Source organism: Acinonyx jubatus, chromosome A2 (genome assembly GCF_027475565.1).
Source record: "Acinonyx jubatus isolate Ajub_Pintada_27869175 chromosome A2, VMU_Ajub_asm_v1.0, whole genome shotgun sequence".
Lineage (NCBI taxonomy): Eukaryota > Metazoa > Chordata > Mammalia > Carnivora > Felidae > Acinonyx > Acinonyx jubatus.
The window spans coordinates 160,693,239-160,705,250 of NC_069383.1; the positions used below are offsets into that span (position 1 = coordinate 160,693,239).

At 58.0% G+C, this 12,012-nt stretch overlaps 1 protein-coding gene across 4 annotated transcripts; it reads left to right on the top strand.

The window, feature by feature from the left end:
- Positions 1 to 1,577: 1,577 nt before the first annotated feature.
- GPR108 (G protein-coupled receptor 108) lies at positions 1,578 to 8,074 on the top strand. 4 transcript variants are annotated; one of them, XM_027050173.2, is made up of 18 exons: positions 1,578 to 1,944; positions 2,587 to 2,816; positions 3,323 to 3,373; positions 3,574 to 3,656; positions 4,373 to 4,497; positions 4,622 to 4,683; positions 4,767 to 4,835; positions 4,932 to 5,036; positions 5,233 to 5,366; positions 5,485 to 5,560; positions 6,084 to 6,157; positions 6,238 to 6,355; positions 6,447 to 6,577; positions 6,698 to 6,741; positions 7,028 to 7,077; positions 7,243 to 7,326; positions 7,429 to 7,553; positions 7,729 to 7,946. In XM_027050173.2, the coding sequence occupies exons 1-18, from the start codon at positions 1,593 to 1,595 to the stop codon at positions 7,799 to 7,801; spliced, it is 1,986 nt and encodes a 661-aa protein (XP_026905974.1). In that variant the 5' UTR covers positions 1,578 to 1,592; the 3' UTR covers positions 7,802 to 7,946. The 4 variants fall into 4 exon arrangements, with proteins under 4 accessions (XP_026905974.1, XP_026905977.1, XP_026905976.1 ...); XM_027050176.2 differs by having other exon boundaries at positions 1,772 to 1,944; positions 2,697 to 2,816; positions 7,729 to 8,074; XM_027050175.2 differs by lacking the exon at positions 1,578 to 1,944 and having other exon boundaries at positions 2,481 to 2,816; positions 7,729 to 8,074.
- Positions 8,075 to 12,012: the final 3,938 nt, after the last annotated feature.

A 12,012-nucleotide genomic window follows, 5' to 3' on the forward strand; every position in this document is an offset into this window, starting at 1 on the left:
ACCAACCATTCCTTAAAGGGCCAAGACATTAAAACCCCAACCCGACAGGTCCTTCCCCCACCCCTTCTGTGTAAGAACCTGAGGTCACCCCGCTCTTGTGGGCCGGCCGGGCTCCAGACATCTCTGCTCGTCCCACTAATGGTCTGGTTCTCTCCGGCCACAGGGCGGATGGGAGGACTTCGATCCGGCCCAGAACGCGTCTCCGCCAAGGCCCGGTCCATTAGCGCCCCCACCGCATCCTGCCTTCCCCCTCCTCCCGAGGTCTGCGCCGGGAAACTGAGGACGGGCCGTCCTTGGGGCACCGGGCCCAGGTCTTTCCTCGGCCCTCATCCAGTTCGCGCTTCCACCTGCCCATTTTCCAGTCGCATCCATTAAGACCCAATCAGGCTTCCTAGTCTGTACTGACCCTGGTTCCGACTCCACCTCTCCCTCCAGAAACTCGGGCCCCTGGGGGCTGGAAGTCTGTCACCTCTTTCATAAAAGTCTGTTCGCACCTCATTACACCTCATTAATCTCTTTAAGGCACTGGGATGAAAGGAGAGAGAATCCTGCAGCTCCCACCCTCCTGTCTCCAGCCTTTGGTGCTTAGTGTCTACAGAGGTGACAGACGCCCCAGAGCCCCCAGGCACAAGTTAGGCTCTAAGCTCCCAGATTCCCAGTACACACACCGGGGAGCCCAGGAGGATAGCCCCAGGAGCCCACACTGGCACAGATGGCCCTGTGGGGACCTGGCCCCACCTGCTGGTGGCTTCTGAGCTAGAAAACCTCAAGTTGCGAAGTGGGCTGTGCTCCAGGGGCTGGGGGACCAGATGAATCAGTGGCTCAGCCTGGTATTAGAGTCTCAAATTCAAATTGGAATTGGGATTCATTCCAGGTCGGCACCACAGTTGGGATGGGATCTCAGACTGGGGTCAGAAGCTTCGCCGAGGGGTCAGCAACCCAGTAGGGGGTCTGGGACTCAAACTAGGGTCCAGAGGTCAGGCCTAGTCTGGGGTCAGTGCTCCAAGTGGAGGGCTCAACCAGAGATTAAGGCTCAGTGTAGGTTGAGGGTCAGAAGGGAATGGGGAAGTCTGGGTTTCAGGCTGATGTCGGGGCTCAGCTGCAGGTAGGGGGACTCAGCCGAGGGTTGGTGTTCAGTCCATTGACAAGTTCAGCCTGGCATCTGTGCATGGGCTTCTAGTTGCCTCGCTCGAGGGAGGGAGGCTCCGCCTAAGGCTGGGATTCAGCCCAGGGTCATAGGTCATCCTAGGGCCAAGATTTAGCCTGGGGCTAGGTTTAGGCCTCCTAGGATCAGGAAGATTAGAACCGGACAGGCTTCGGCAGATGCGTGTGTTTACCAAAAATCTGTGCTCTGGCTAGGAGCCACTACCCCGGGGTGAAAAGGGGAAGTCCGTCCTTGAGGATATTGGGATATGTAGTTTATTGAATGCCCTGTTGCGCTGTCTGCTCTCACTGCATTCTGGGTAACGTAGTCCTGGACAGACCTTCAGTTGGGCGTGGATGAAGGAGTTCCGCTTCAAGGGCGGGATATCAGATCCATCACAATTGGTTAGGTGGACTGTTTGTCAAATTACATCGGGACAATCTTTCTAATGATTGGTGAGAGCGGAGGTGGGGTTAAGCATTATCAGCACCCCATTCGGAGCCGGTGTTGTCTGTTTGGTGTCGTGCGGGGGTGGGGATGCGGATTTTCTAGGAAAGAGTCGCTGATTGGCTGGGCGGGCTGGAAATGCCGGAAGGTCGGCCCTCACCGTGCGGCGATTGGCTCACCCGTTGGCGGTGGGGGCGTCAGAGGCGGTATCAGGGGAGGTGGTGGCTCTAGAGATGGCAGTGAGCGAGAGGAGGGGGCTCGCCCGCCGGAGCCCCCCGGAGTGGGGGCAGCTGCTACTTCTGCTGCTGCTCTTGGGTGGCTGTTCTGGGCGCATCCACCGACTGGCGCTGACGGTGAGTCCCGCCGCGTGGCGGACTGGGGCGGGGGGCGCAGTGTTGTCTCGAAGAAGCCCCTAGTTTGGAGTGGTCTCGTCCTACCTCCCCCTCGTCTTACGTGGGATGGAGCGGTCCGGCGCCCCCCGCCTGCAGGCCCGGAGTGGTCTCGTCCGAGGAGTCACTTCAGTCCTCTGGTGGCGCAGCCTGGCTGGCAGTGTTAGGACTGTGCCCCGCCCGTTGGGGGGGTGGGTCTTCAGCTCCAGGGAACACCCCACCCCCTCCCGCCCGCCCCTTAGTCCTCTAAATTCTTGAGATTGCTCTGGGGGCGCTGGCACCTTTGGCGCCGCCCAGGGGAGTCCCTGGGGTTTCTAGGATTGGGTTCTCTGGGCACTCACTGGGATCTTGGGGACTCATTTGGAATCTACAAACTGGGAGGTCAGAGCTCGGCGCACCGAGATAAATAACTCTGCTCTTGGGGTGGTGTTCACCAAGTGCGGAGACTTGCAAATGCCCCAGGCTTTCTTTTGCTGGACTCTCAGAATGGTGGCTGGAGGATGTGGGGCTACCCTGTTCCTCCCCGGGGGATTGGTCTGGGGACATGGCCTCCGGGAAGGCCCTCTCAGCCTCTCCCATTGCTCTTTGGACCTGTCCTCAATCTAGGGGTACCAGGAGGGGGCCGAGCTCTTAGGGGGACCTCGCGCCAGAGCCGTGGGGCTGAGTTGGAAAGAAGTCTGAGCTGCCGCTGCCTCTTCCTCCTTGGTCTCCGGCAGGGGGAGAAGCGAGCAGACATCCAGCTGAATAGCTTCGGCTTCTACACCAATGGCTCCCTGGAGGTGGACCTGAGCCTCCTGCGTCTGGGCCTCCAGGAGACAGAAGAGAAGGCCCCGCTGGTGAGGGGCTTTGAGGAGTTTGCTGGAGCAGGGCGAAGAGCACAAGTTTCCAAGCCCCCTGTCCTCAGTTTGTAGCTCTGCCCCTCATCCGTGTGGTCTTGGGCAAGTGCATTGGCCCCTCTGAGGCTCCTCATCTGTAACATGGGAAAAACAAAATCTCTTGCCATGTATGCTAGACCCTGAGCTTGGGTTGGTGGAGGGAGGGCATTATTACATCAACATTTTAATTGGGTGAAAACAGGATGGGCTAGGTCCAGGGAGCCAGCGAGGGTCTCCCTAGGGAAGTGACATCCACGTAGAGTGGCTCGAGATGGTTAGGAGTTAAAGAGTATGAGAAGCCAGGGGAAGGATGGTGTGTTGGAAAATTCCATGAGTGAATGTGGGACCTAGTACATAGTAGGTGTTCAGTAAATTTGAGGTTACATTTCTATTGCTACTAAAAGAGGTGCCTTGGCGAGGTCTCTGCGCAATCCCTCATTTTGTCCCTTTTTCTTTCCACCTGCCAGGTGGGGTTCAGTCTGACTCGGGTTCGATCTGGCAGTGTTCGATCCTACTCAGTGAGTGGAGGGGGAGGTAGGGAGGGGGTGAGGAGGGCCTGGGATGTCTGTCCTTTACATCTGGAGCCCAGAGGCCCTCCTTCTTTCCCAGAGAGGGGAGCAAGAAGTGACCCTCCCTTGCGGGGTACACGGGGAGGAGGCAGGGTGGGGGTGGGTTAGTGGGAGTTGGTAACCAAGGTGCCCTCTTACCCACTCCCCAGACCCGGGACCCCCACGACTGTCCTCTCTGGAAAAACAGTAGCAACCTCCTGGTTCTCTTCCTCATCAACACCAAGGATCTGCGGTAAGTTGATGGGCCAGGGGCTGCATCATTTGTGTTTCCCCGGGTGTGATACCCACGTGAGCTGATCAGGTGCAATGAGAAGCCAGCCAGAAAGAACCTCCGTGCTCTTAGGAAGAAAGCCACGTGCTTTTCAATTTTGCTTTCCAGCCTTCTGGTTACGGGAAGGAGGGAGAGGGGCAGGGTACCCAGAGAGTGTTGGGGTCTCAGGGCAGAAGACACGGACACAGAGGAGTGTTGTGAGAATTGACAGCAATAGTTAATGCTTGTTGAATGCTTCCTGTGTGCCAGGCAGCATCCTGCAAGCTTTTACAGGTGTGAACTCATCGATTCTTTATACTATTATTATCCCCATTCTAAAGAAGAGGAAACTGAGGCTCAAGAACTGGGATTTGGACCCAGGCAGCCTGGCACCAGAGTCCCACAATACCATGTAGCCTGTCTGTAGACACGTTTTCATTTAAAACAGTGCGCTGAAGTAGAATGAGTAAGTCACTGTCACGGGAAGTGACAGTCACGGGTGCAGGCAGTTCATAGATGTGGCAGTCGTCTTGATGGGTGGTGGCCAGTGCTGGAATTGTGTGACCACTGATTCAGCCTGGTGCCACCCTCAGAAAGGAGATCCCAAGGGCCCAAGGGGCCACTGAGTTCCTCTGCACAGGTCATGCACATGACCCAAGCCTTCAGCCTCACCCTCACGGTCCCCACCCTCACCCCAGGGTCCAGGTGAGGAAGTATGGAGAGCAGAAGAAGCTGTTCATCTCTCCTGGGCTCCTCCCTGAAGCACCTTCTGAACCAGGGCCCTCAAATCCAGTGCACACCATCACCCCTAATGTGGACAGCGGTGAGTGAGGCTGGCCATGTGAGCGGGGAGAGTGTAGATGGCTAGAGCTGTTCTGGGCCGCCTCCCGTTTTTCTGCTGTCCATTTGTCCATCCATCTCTAAACTCATTCACTTGTCCCCTACAGGGGCCACCACTACGCTTGACAAGGCCACGTCGAAACCCACAGTGTCCCAGGGAGATCAGCAGGTTCGGGGAAGGTCTCTTCAGGGGCATATGGCGACCCAGGCCAGGGGCCAGCTAATGCTCCATGCAGCACTCTGTCCCCTCAGGGCCCCAGTGGGAAGGACAAGGAACTGATCCTGGGTCTCGGGCATCTCAACAACTCCTACAACTTCAGCGTGAGTGTCTGTGAGCGCCTGTGGCCCCACCTCCTCCCAGAGTGGGGACTCCCAGGCTGAGGCCTCCACTCCCCCTGTCTGCCCCCCACCCCCCAGTTCCACGTCGTGATCGGCTCTCAGGCGGAGGAAGGCCAGTACAACCTCAATTTCCACAACTGTTACAACTCCAGGCCGGGCCAGGAGCAGCCGTTTGACATCACGGTGAGCAGATGCAGGGCGGCTTTGCCACATCCTCCCTGAGGCCATGCTGTGGACTGGTAGACCGATGTACCCACCTGGGAGATGGGAAGACCGAGGCACGGAGAGGGGGAGCTTGAGAGTGGGAGAGTGAGACTCACACTCATGGCTCTGCACGTCCAGAGCTGGTATGCCATCCCCACCGCTGCCCCCTCCCCAGGTCATGATCCGGGAGAAGAACCCTGAGGGCTTCCTGTCAGCGGCAGAAATTCCCCTTTTCAAGCTGTATATGGTCATGTCTGCCTGCTTCCTGGCTGCTGGCATCTTCTGGGTGTCCCTTCTCTGCAGGAACACGTAATGCCTGGTTGGGGGGAGGGGGTCCCCCACCTCCTCTCTTCATACCCTCCCATCCCTGCCCCTAACTAATGCCCTCCACCTCCTTCTGTCCGTGACCTTCCCCACCCCTCACTAGGTACAACGTCTTCAAGATCCATTGGCTGATGGCAGCCCTGGCTTTCACCAAGAGCATCTCCCTCCTTTTCCACAGTGTGAGAGCTTGGGCCCAGAGCAGAAGGGGGTGGGCTGGGGTCTCTGGGTCCAGGAAGAAGCCCAAGCAGCCCACTCCCCAAATCTGTGCAGACCCTGGGCTTGGGAGTTCATTTGTCCTACTGTCCACATGTCCAGCCATTTTTGCACTGTGGCCTCCAACTGTCCACCCAGCCCAGCTGTCTGCCTGTCCTTCTGTCTGGCTGTGACTGTCCACTGGCCCAGCTCTGACTCTCCCCCTGCCTGATTGTCTCACTATCTCATTGTCCGTCCATCCAGCTGTGATTCCCATGCCTTTGTCACGGCTGTGACTGCCCATCCGTCATCCCAGCCGTCCACCCCTATGTTGTCACGGCCTTTTCTGAGTCCACCTGCCATCCTGGTCATAACCGTCAGCTCTGTCCACTTTCTGACCACCATGCAACAGTGATCGTCCATGTTCCTAAGCCATCGCTAGCCTCCCAGTTGTCACTGTCCACCCACCCATCCGTCCATCTGTCTGACTGTCCATCCGTCCACCTCCAGATCAACTATTACTTCATCAACAGCCAGGGTCACCCCCTCGAAGGCCTCGCTGTCATGCACTACATCACACACCTGTGAGTGCCCTTCTCTGCGGCAGGTTGGGGGGTGGGCTGGGGAGGGTCGGGCACCCCCTCTTACCACACACACTCCCCAGGCTGAAGGGCGCTCTCCTCTTCATCACCATCGCCTTGATCGGCTCTGGCTGGGCCTTTGTCAAGTACGTCCTGTCAGACAAGGAAAAGAAAATCTTTGGGATCGTGATTCCCCTGCAGGTGCACAGGAGGCCCCAGGCCGGTGGGTGGGGATGGGACCAGGCACACCTTGGCCCTTGGGGCACACCTACCCAGCCTACACCGCCCCCAGGTCCTGGCCAACGTGGCCTACATCATCATTGAGTCCCGTGAGGAGGGCGCCAGCGACTACAGGCTCTGGAAGGAGACCCTCTTCCTGGTGGACCTCATCTGCTGTGGCGCCATTCTCTTCCCTGTGGTCTGGTGAGGATCCGACACGTGACCCCCGCTGGAGGCTGAGGACCCCCCCCTCCCCACCCAGGCCACCACAAACATGGCCAGAGGTAGTGCTGACAGCTTCCTGTGTCCCCTGCCCCATTCCAGGTCTATCCGGCATCTCCAGGATGCATCGGGCACTGATGGAAAGGGTGAGGCCCTGGTCCCAGGACCTCCTGGGCCCCCAGCCCATGTCCCGCTCCAGGACCCTCTTTCTGCTCCCTGGATGTCCCTTCCCTCCCTGCCACCACTGCCTTCCTGCCTCTCTACCTTGCTTCCTGTCCAGCGCTCCCCACCCCAAACATCCCCCTCCAGGTTTCCTGCCCCTTGGCCCCTCCCCAAGATGTTCTCCCAGTCCCCAGACCTCCTCCACACCTCTCCCTTTCCCCATGCCCCCAGCCTCCTTCCCCTAACCCCCCTCTCTGTGTACACCCTCAGTGGCAGTGAACCTGGCCAAGCTGAAGCTGTTTCGGCATTACTATGTCATGGTAGGAGCCCCATTCTCACTCGGCGGAGTTTTGTGGTCTTCGGGGGGATTATTTTTTCCGGGGGTTACAACCAGCCCATTGGCATACCCACTCTAACCCCTCCGTCTGCCATCAGCCAGCCATCACTCAGCCCCAACGCCCTGCCCTCTGTCTCTGTCCCGGCAGATCATCTGTTACGTCTATTTCACGAGGATCATCGCCATCCTGCTGCGGGTGGCCGTGCCCTTCCAGTGGCAGTGGTTGTACCAGGTGGACACGGGGGCCATAGGCAGATGGGAGGGTGGGCCAGACAGCTTTGGGGGCGGGGGTGCAGGGGGCGTGCCTGACACTCCTCCTGCCCTTGCCCTGCAGCTCTTGGTGGAGGGCTCCACTCTGGCCTTCTTCGTGCTCACTGGCTACAAGTTCCAGCCTGCAGGCAACAACCCATACCTGCAGCTGCCCCAGGAGGACGAGGAGGACGTGCAAATGGAGCAACTGTGAGCCCTGGGCCTCAGGGGCTGGTGGGGGGCACGGGCACAGGAGTCCTGGAGGCAGGGTGGGCGGGGCCAGCGCTCGGGGGGCGGGGAGCTCTAGGAGTGGATTTGAGGGCCATCGGGGGCGGAGCCTAGTCCCCCTCAACTCCTGAGCCGCCTCCTGGTTATCTGCCTCTAGAATGACCAATTCTGGGTTCCGGGAAGGCCTGTCCAAAGTCAACAAAACAGCCAGCGGGCGGGAGCTATTGTGATCATCCCGGCATCTGGGACCAGTCCTCCGTCCCCCGCCTGCTCCCACCCGCTCCACACACACATTCCTCACTCCTGCGGGCTCCCAAAGCGCCAGGAGCAGGAGGAGGAGGGCGCCCGGGGCGCATGCTGCACCTAGCTCCCTGAGCCTTGAGTCCCCAGAGCCCATTCAGAAGAGAGCCCCCCCTCTTCCCCCAAGTATTGGGCAATCCTGTCCCCGCCCCGGAGCCATCTGCCGCTTGCAGTTGCACAATAATGACCGATCTGTTTTGCTAGCCTGGTTTCTTGCTTTTCTGGGTGTTGAGGTCTAACACGGAGGTTGTGCTTACAGTTGAGAAACCTGTATTCGTGGGGGGGTGGGGGAGGTTTCAGTCTCCGTTGCCCCCCACATTCAGTAAATGTCATTCGAGCAACTGCTACACGTCAGGCCCTGAACCCGGTGCTGAGGACAGAGCAGTGACCCAGGCTCGACCCTCAAGGGGCTCACGGTTGGGGGAAGGGGCCAGGCAGGGATAAGGATGAGACCATCACAGGGCCCTGACCCAGCCTGGGAAGCTGGGGGGAGGTGATCAGAGAAGCAGGGGAAGGACGGCAGGCCCAGGGGAGGGACAGCGTGTACAGAGGCTGGAGGTGAGGAAAACTTGCTGGTTGGTAGGCACACAAGTAGTGGGCACTGAAGTGTCTAACTGTGGCTAACGCTGAACGCCACACCCTCTTCGAAGGCTTCCATTGACCCTGACTCCTATTAAGCCTGTGAGACACAGACAGGCTAAGTAGCTTGCCCAGGGTCACACAGCTGATAAGTTGAGAGACTCGGGGCTCAAAACACTAGCAGTCTGGTTTCAGAGCTGCACTTTACCACGGACTACACTGCCCTTCGGCACCTAGACTCCCTGCGACCAAACCTCCGGCCTCCCCCAACCCACCGCGCCCTTTGTTGTGTGCCCCTGGGTAGGTGGTTGCGCCTCTGTGTCCTAACATGTAAACTGAGGTCCCCATGAGGCCACTGAGTATCACACATGTGATAATGGTGTGAGTGGCTCAGCACAGCCTAACCTTTCGTGGGCTGCCCTGAACCTTGAAGAGGGACCTCAGATTAGCACTGCACCTGTGCACCCACGTGGGCAGCTCCAGAGATGTCATTGTCTCCCCTGTCCCAAACCTTTCAGCCAGAGTGCCCACAGCCCCTTTTGGAGCTCAGCAGACAGTTCTCAGTGGGGGCCACAGGCATGGGATGACGGGTAGAGAATCGGGCAGGGGTCAAGGCTTCCTGCAAACAGAAACAAGTATAACGGGGCCCAGATGAATAAATAGCCCAGCCAGACAAGGAAGTGAGGAGGCACTGCAGACTGAGCAAGTTATGTGAGCAAGCGGAGAAGCCCAGAATAGCCTGCCAGTCCCCCTGCAGGGCTGGCTGACGCCGAGAGTGGGGGCAGGGAGGGTGGGGGAGCAGCTGGCAGAAGCCTCAAGACAACAGTTGGACTTCGTGCTAATGCCTGTGGGAGCCAAGAAGGTTACAGCAGGGAAGGACGTGACCATCGAAGTCGGTGCTTTACTCCATGTGCATGCAGGGGTGCGCAGAATCAAGGCTCCCAAAGAAGTCCCCGTCCTGATCCCCAGAACCTGTGAGGATGTCACATGAAGTGGCAAAGGGCACTTTGCAGACGTGGACTGAGATGGGAGGTGATCCTGGATGACCCAATGTCATCACCAGGGTCCTTATGAGAGGGAGGCATCAGGGTCCCAGTCAGACAAGGAGAGCCACAAGGAAACACGGATAAGGGATGTGCTGTGAGGTTTAGCTGGCCCCCTGAGCCAAGGGGTGCAATGGGCTCTAGAAGCCCAAAAGGGCAGGAAGTGGATTCCCAGTTCCCCCCGTTGGAGTCTCCCTAAGGAACACAGCCCTGCCCACACCTTGACTTCAGACTTCAGCCCTCCAGTCCTGTAAGATAATACACAGGTATTATTTTAAGCCACCAAGTGATGGTCATTTGTTACAACAGCAGTCAGAGACTCCTACAGCTTAGGAGCCTGAAGTCTGGACCCCGGCTGCCTGGGTTCAAATCCCAGCTCCTCCCACCTAGAGGATCTTGGGCAAGTGTTCAAAGCCCTCAGTCTCTTGGTCTGCAAACCAGGGATGCAGAAGAAACAAGTTTCATGAAATAAAGTGCTGCGTCTGAGTCTCATGGAGACCAACTCACTAGCGTGCATTCACGTATTCTACACCATAATTTTGCAGGGTCACAAAGCTGTGTTTTTGCACAAAGTCCCCCGTTGCTGTAGAGTAAATGAGCTGAAAGGAGTGATTCTGCAGCAGGGAGGCCACAGACCACAGGGGTGCAGACAACAGACAGATGGACTGGGACAGTGAGTGCAGGGGAGAGGGAGGACGATGGGGGACGGCTTGGAGGACGGGCAGGGCTGTCAGCGAAACAAGGTGAGGAAGAGAAGCAGGTGTTGGAAACAATACACATACAGTCCACGTGCAGTGGGGTCTCACCACGTGCGGGGCACAAGGCTGAGCCTCTGCCTGCCCCATGCCACTGGCTTGTCACCCAATGCTCAGAGGGACATTCATGGCTGTGAATGTCCAGCCTGCCCCTGCACCCTCCAGGGTGGGGGTCCCTGATGCTCAGGCCCCTCCTGAGCTTGAGTCAGGGGTGCAGGGGAGCGGGGGAAGCAGCCATGGGGCAGATCAGATCCAGCCGGGCCAAGTTTACCTTCCAGTTAATGAGTAATGAGTAGGGGGAGAAGGGGAGGCCTGGGCTGCATGGTGGGGGAGGTGCCCAGGCCATGGGTCCTGGAGGGAAAATCTCAGAAAGCAGTGTAGCAAGGACCCCATCCTGGAAGTAGGGGGCCAGGAGGGGAGGGGCAGTCCCTGCTGTTCCCAGGCCTGGCACCGACTCAAGGGTGAGGGTGGGGGGTGCAGCAGGGAAATCACTGCACTCAAGGGGGTGGGGGGGAGAGGGGTGCCCGGGCTCCCCCACCCAGAAATCCTCCCCCTTCCTTCCCCTTCTTCTCCTTCCTCCAGCTGGGGTGTCAGACGAAACTCAGGACACCAGTTCAACTGGAATCGGGGACACATAGCCAATACTGTGTTAGGGTTAAGTGCCTTCCAGAGACCCCACTTAGCCTCAACCCAGGCAGCCTGGCTCTCCGGCTGTCCAACCTGGAATGTTGGGCAGGGCAAGCCAGCTAACGGGAATCCCATCCTCCAGGCCTCCTCCTCTCTCTCCCCTGCTGGCTTATCTTGCCTGCCATCCCTCTCCCACACTTCTGGGCACAAATGCACATTCCCCAGGATGAAGCTTCCAAGAATCCCTTCCTTCTCCCAGGCCCACCTCTGCTTCTGCCTTCACCCCTCTGGTCACTTCCTGGAGGTCGGGGCCAGGACCCTCCGCAGACCTCCACCACCATAGGCATGAACCTTCCCTCCAAGCCCAGCGCTCTGAAGCATCTCAGCACCTTTGTCAAAACAGCAAGAACTATCATCAATCCCATTGTTCAGATGGATTAACTGAGGCTGTGAGAAAGCCAGAACCAAGCCTTGCTGGGAGGCACAGGCCAGCAGGAATACCTTCCCAAGACGGTCAAAGCAGAAACCCTGAATGTTTAGGGCTATAATGCAACCAGGAAATGGGGTGGGGGAGGAAAATGGGAGTAATTGACGTTTGGGGGATCCTAGGAGGTACCCCAACCCCTGTTTCAGAAGTTGAATCTCAGTTCTGGATAGTAAGCAGGTGCTTGCACCCTCCCTCTCCCAAAGAAGGGGTGACGCAATCAAGCAGACAGGGTCCAGGTTTGTTCTGTGTCTGCACACCTCCCCCAACTCCAGGCATGCAGCCTGGGCCAGGAAAGGCACATGGATTACAGGAAATCAGAGCTGGGTTCCCCATTAACCCCTTCCTTGGGACTTTGGAAACCAGGCCTTCAGAGATCAGGATCCCCCACCCACATACCTGTTGCCTCCTGTGCCCTGGACTTCACACACCCCTTCCCCCAGATGCACAACCTTGCTGGGAATCCAACAGGCACACATCAAATGACACTGAGGCAGAAACGCAAAGCTTCGCCAACATGCTGTCGCGGTGAGACAGTGGGGAAATCCAGCAATTTCCTGCAAGGCCAGCAAGTATGTAAATCAATACAATCATGGAGGGAAATACAGCCATATCTTGCAGGATTATTAATGCAAGTAGCTCTTGGTCCAGGG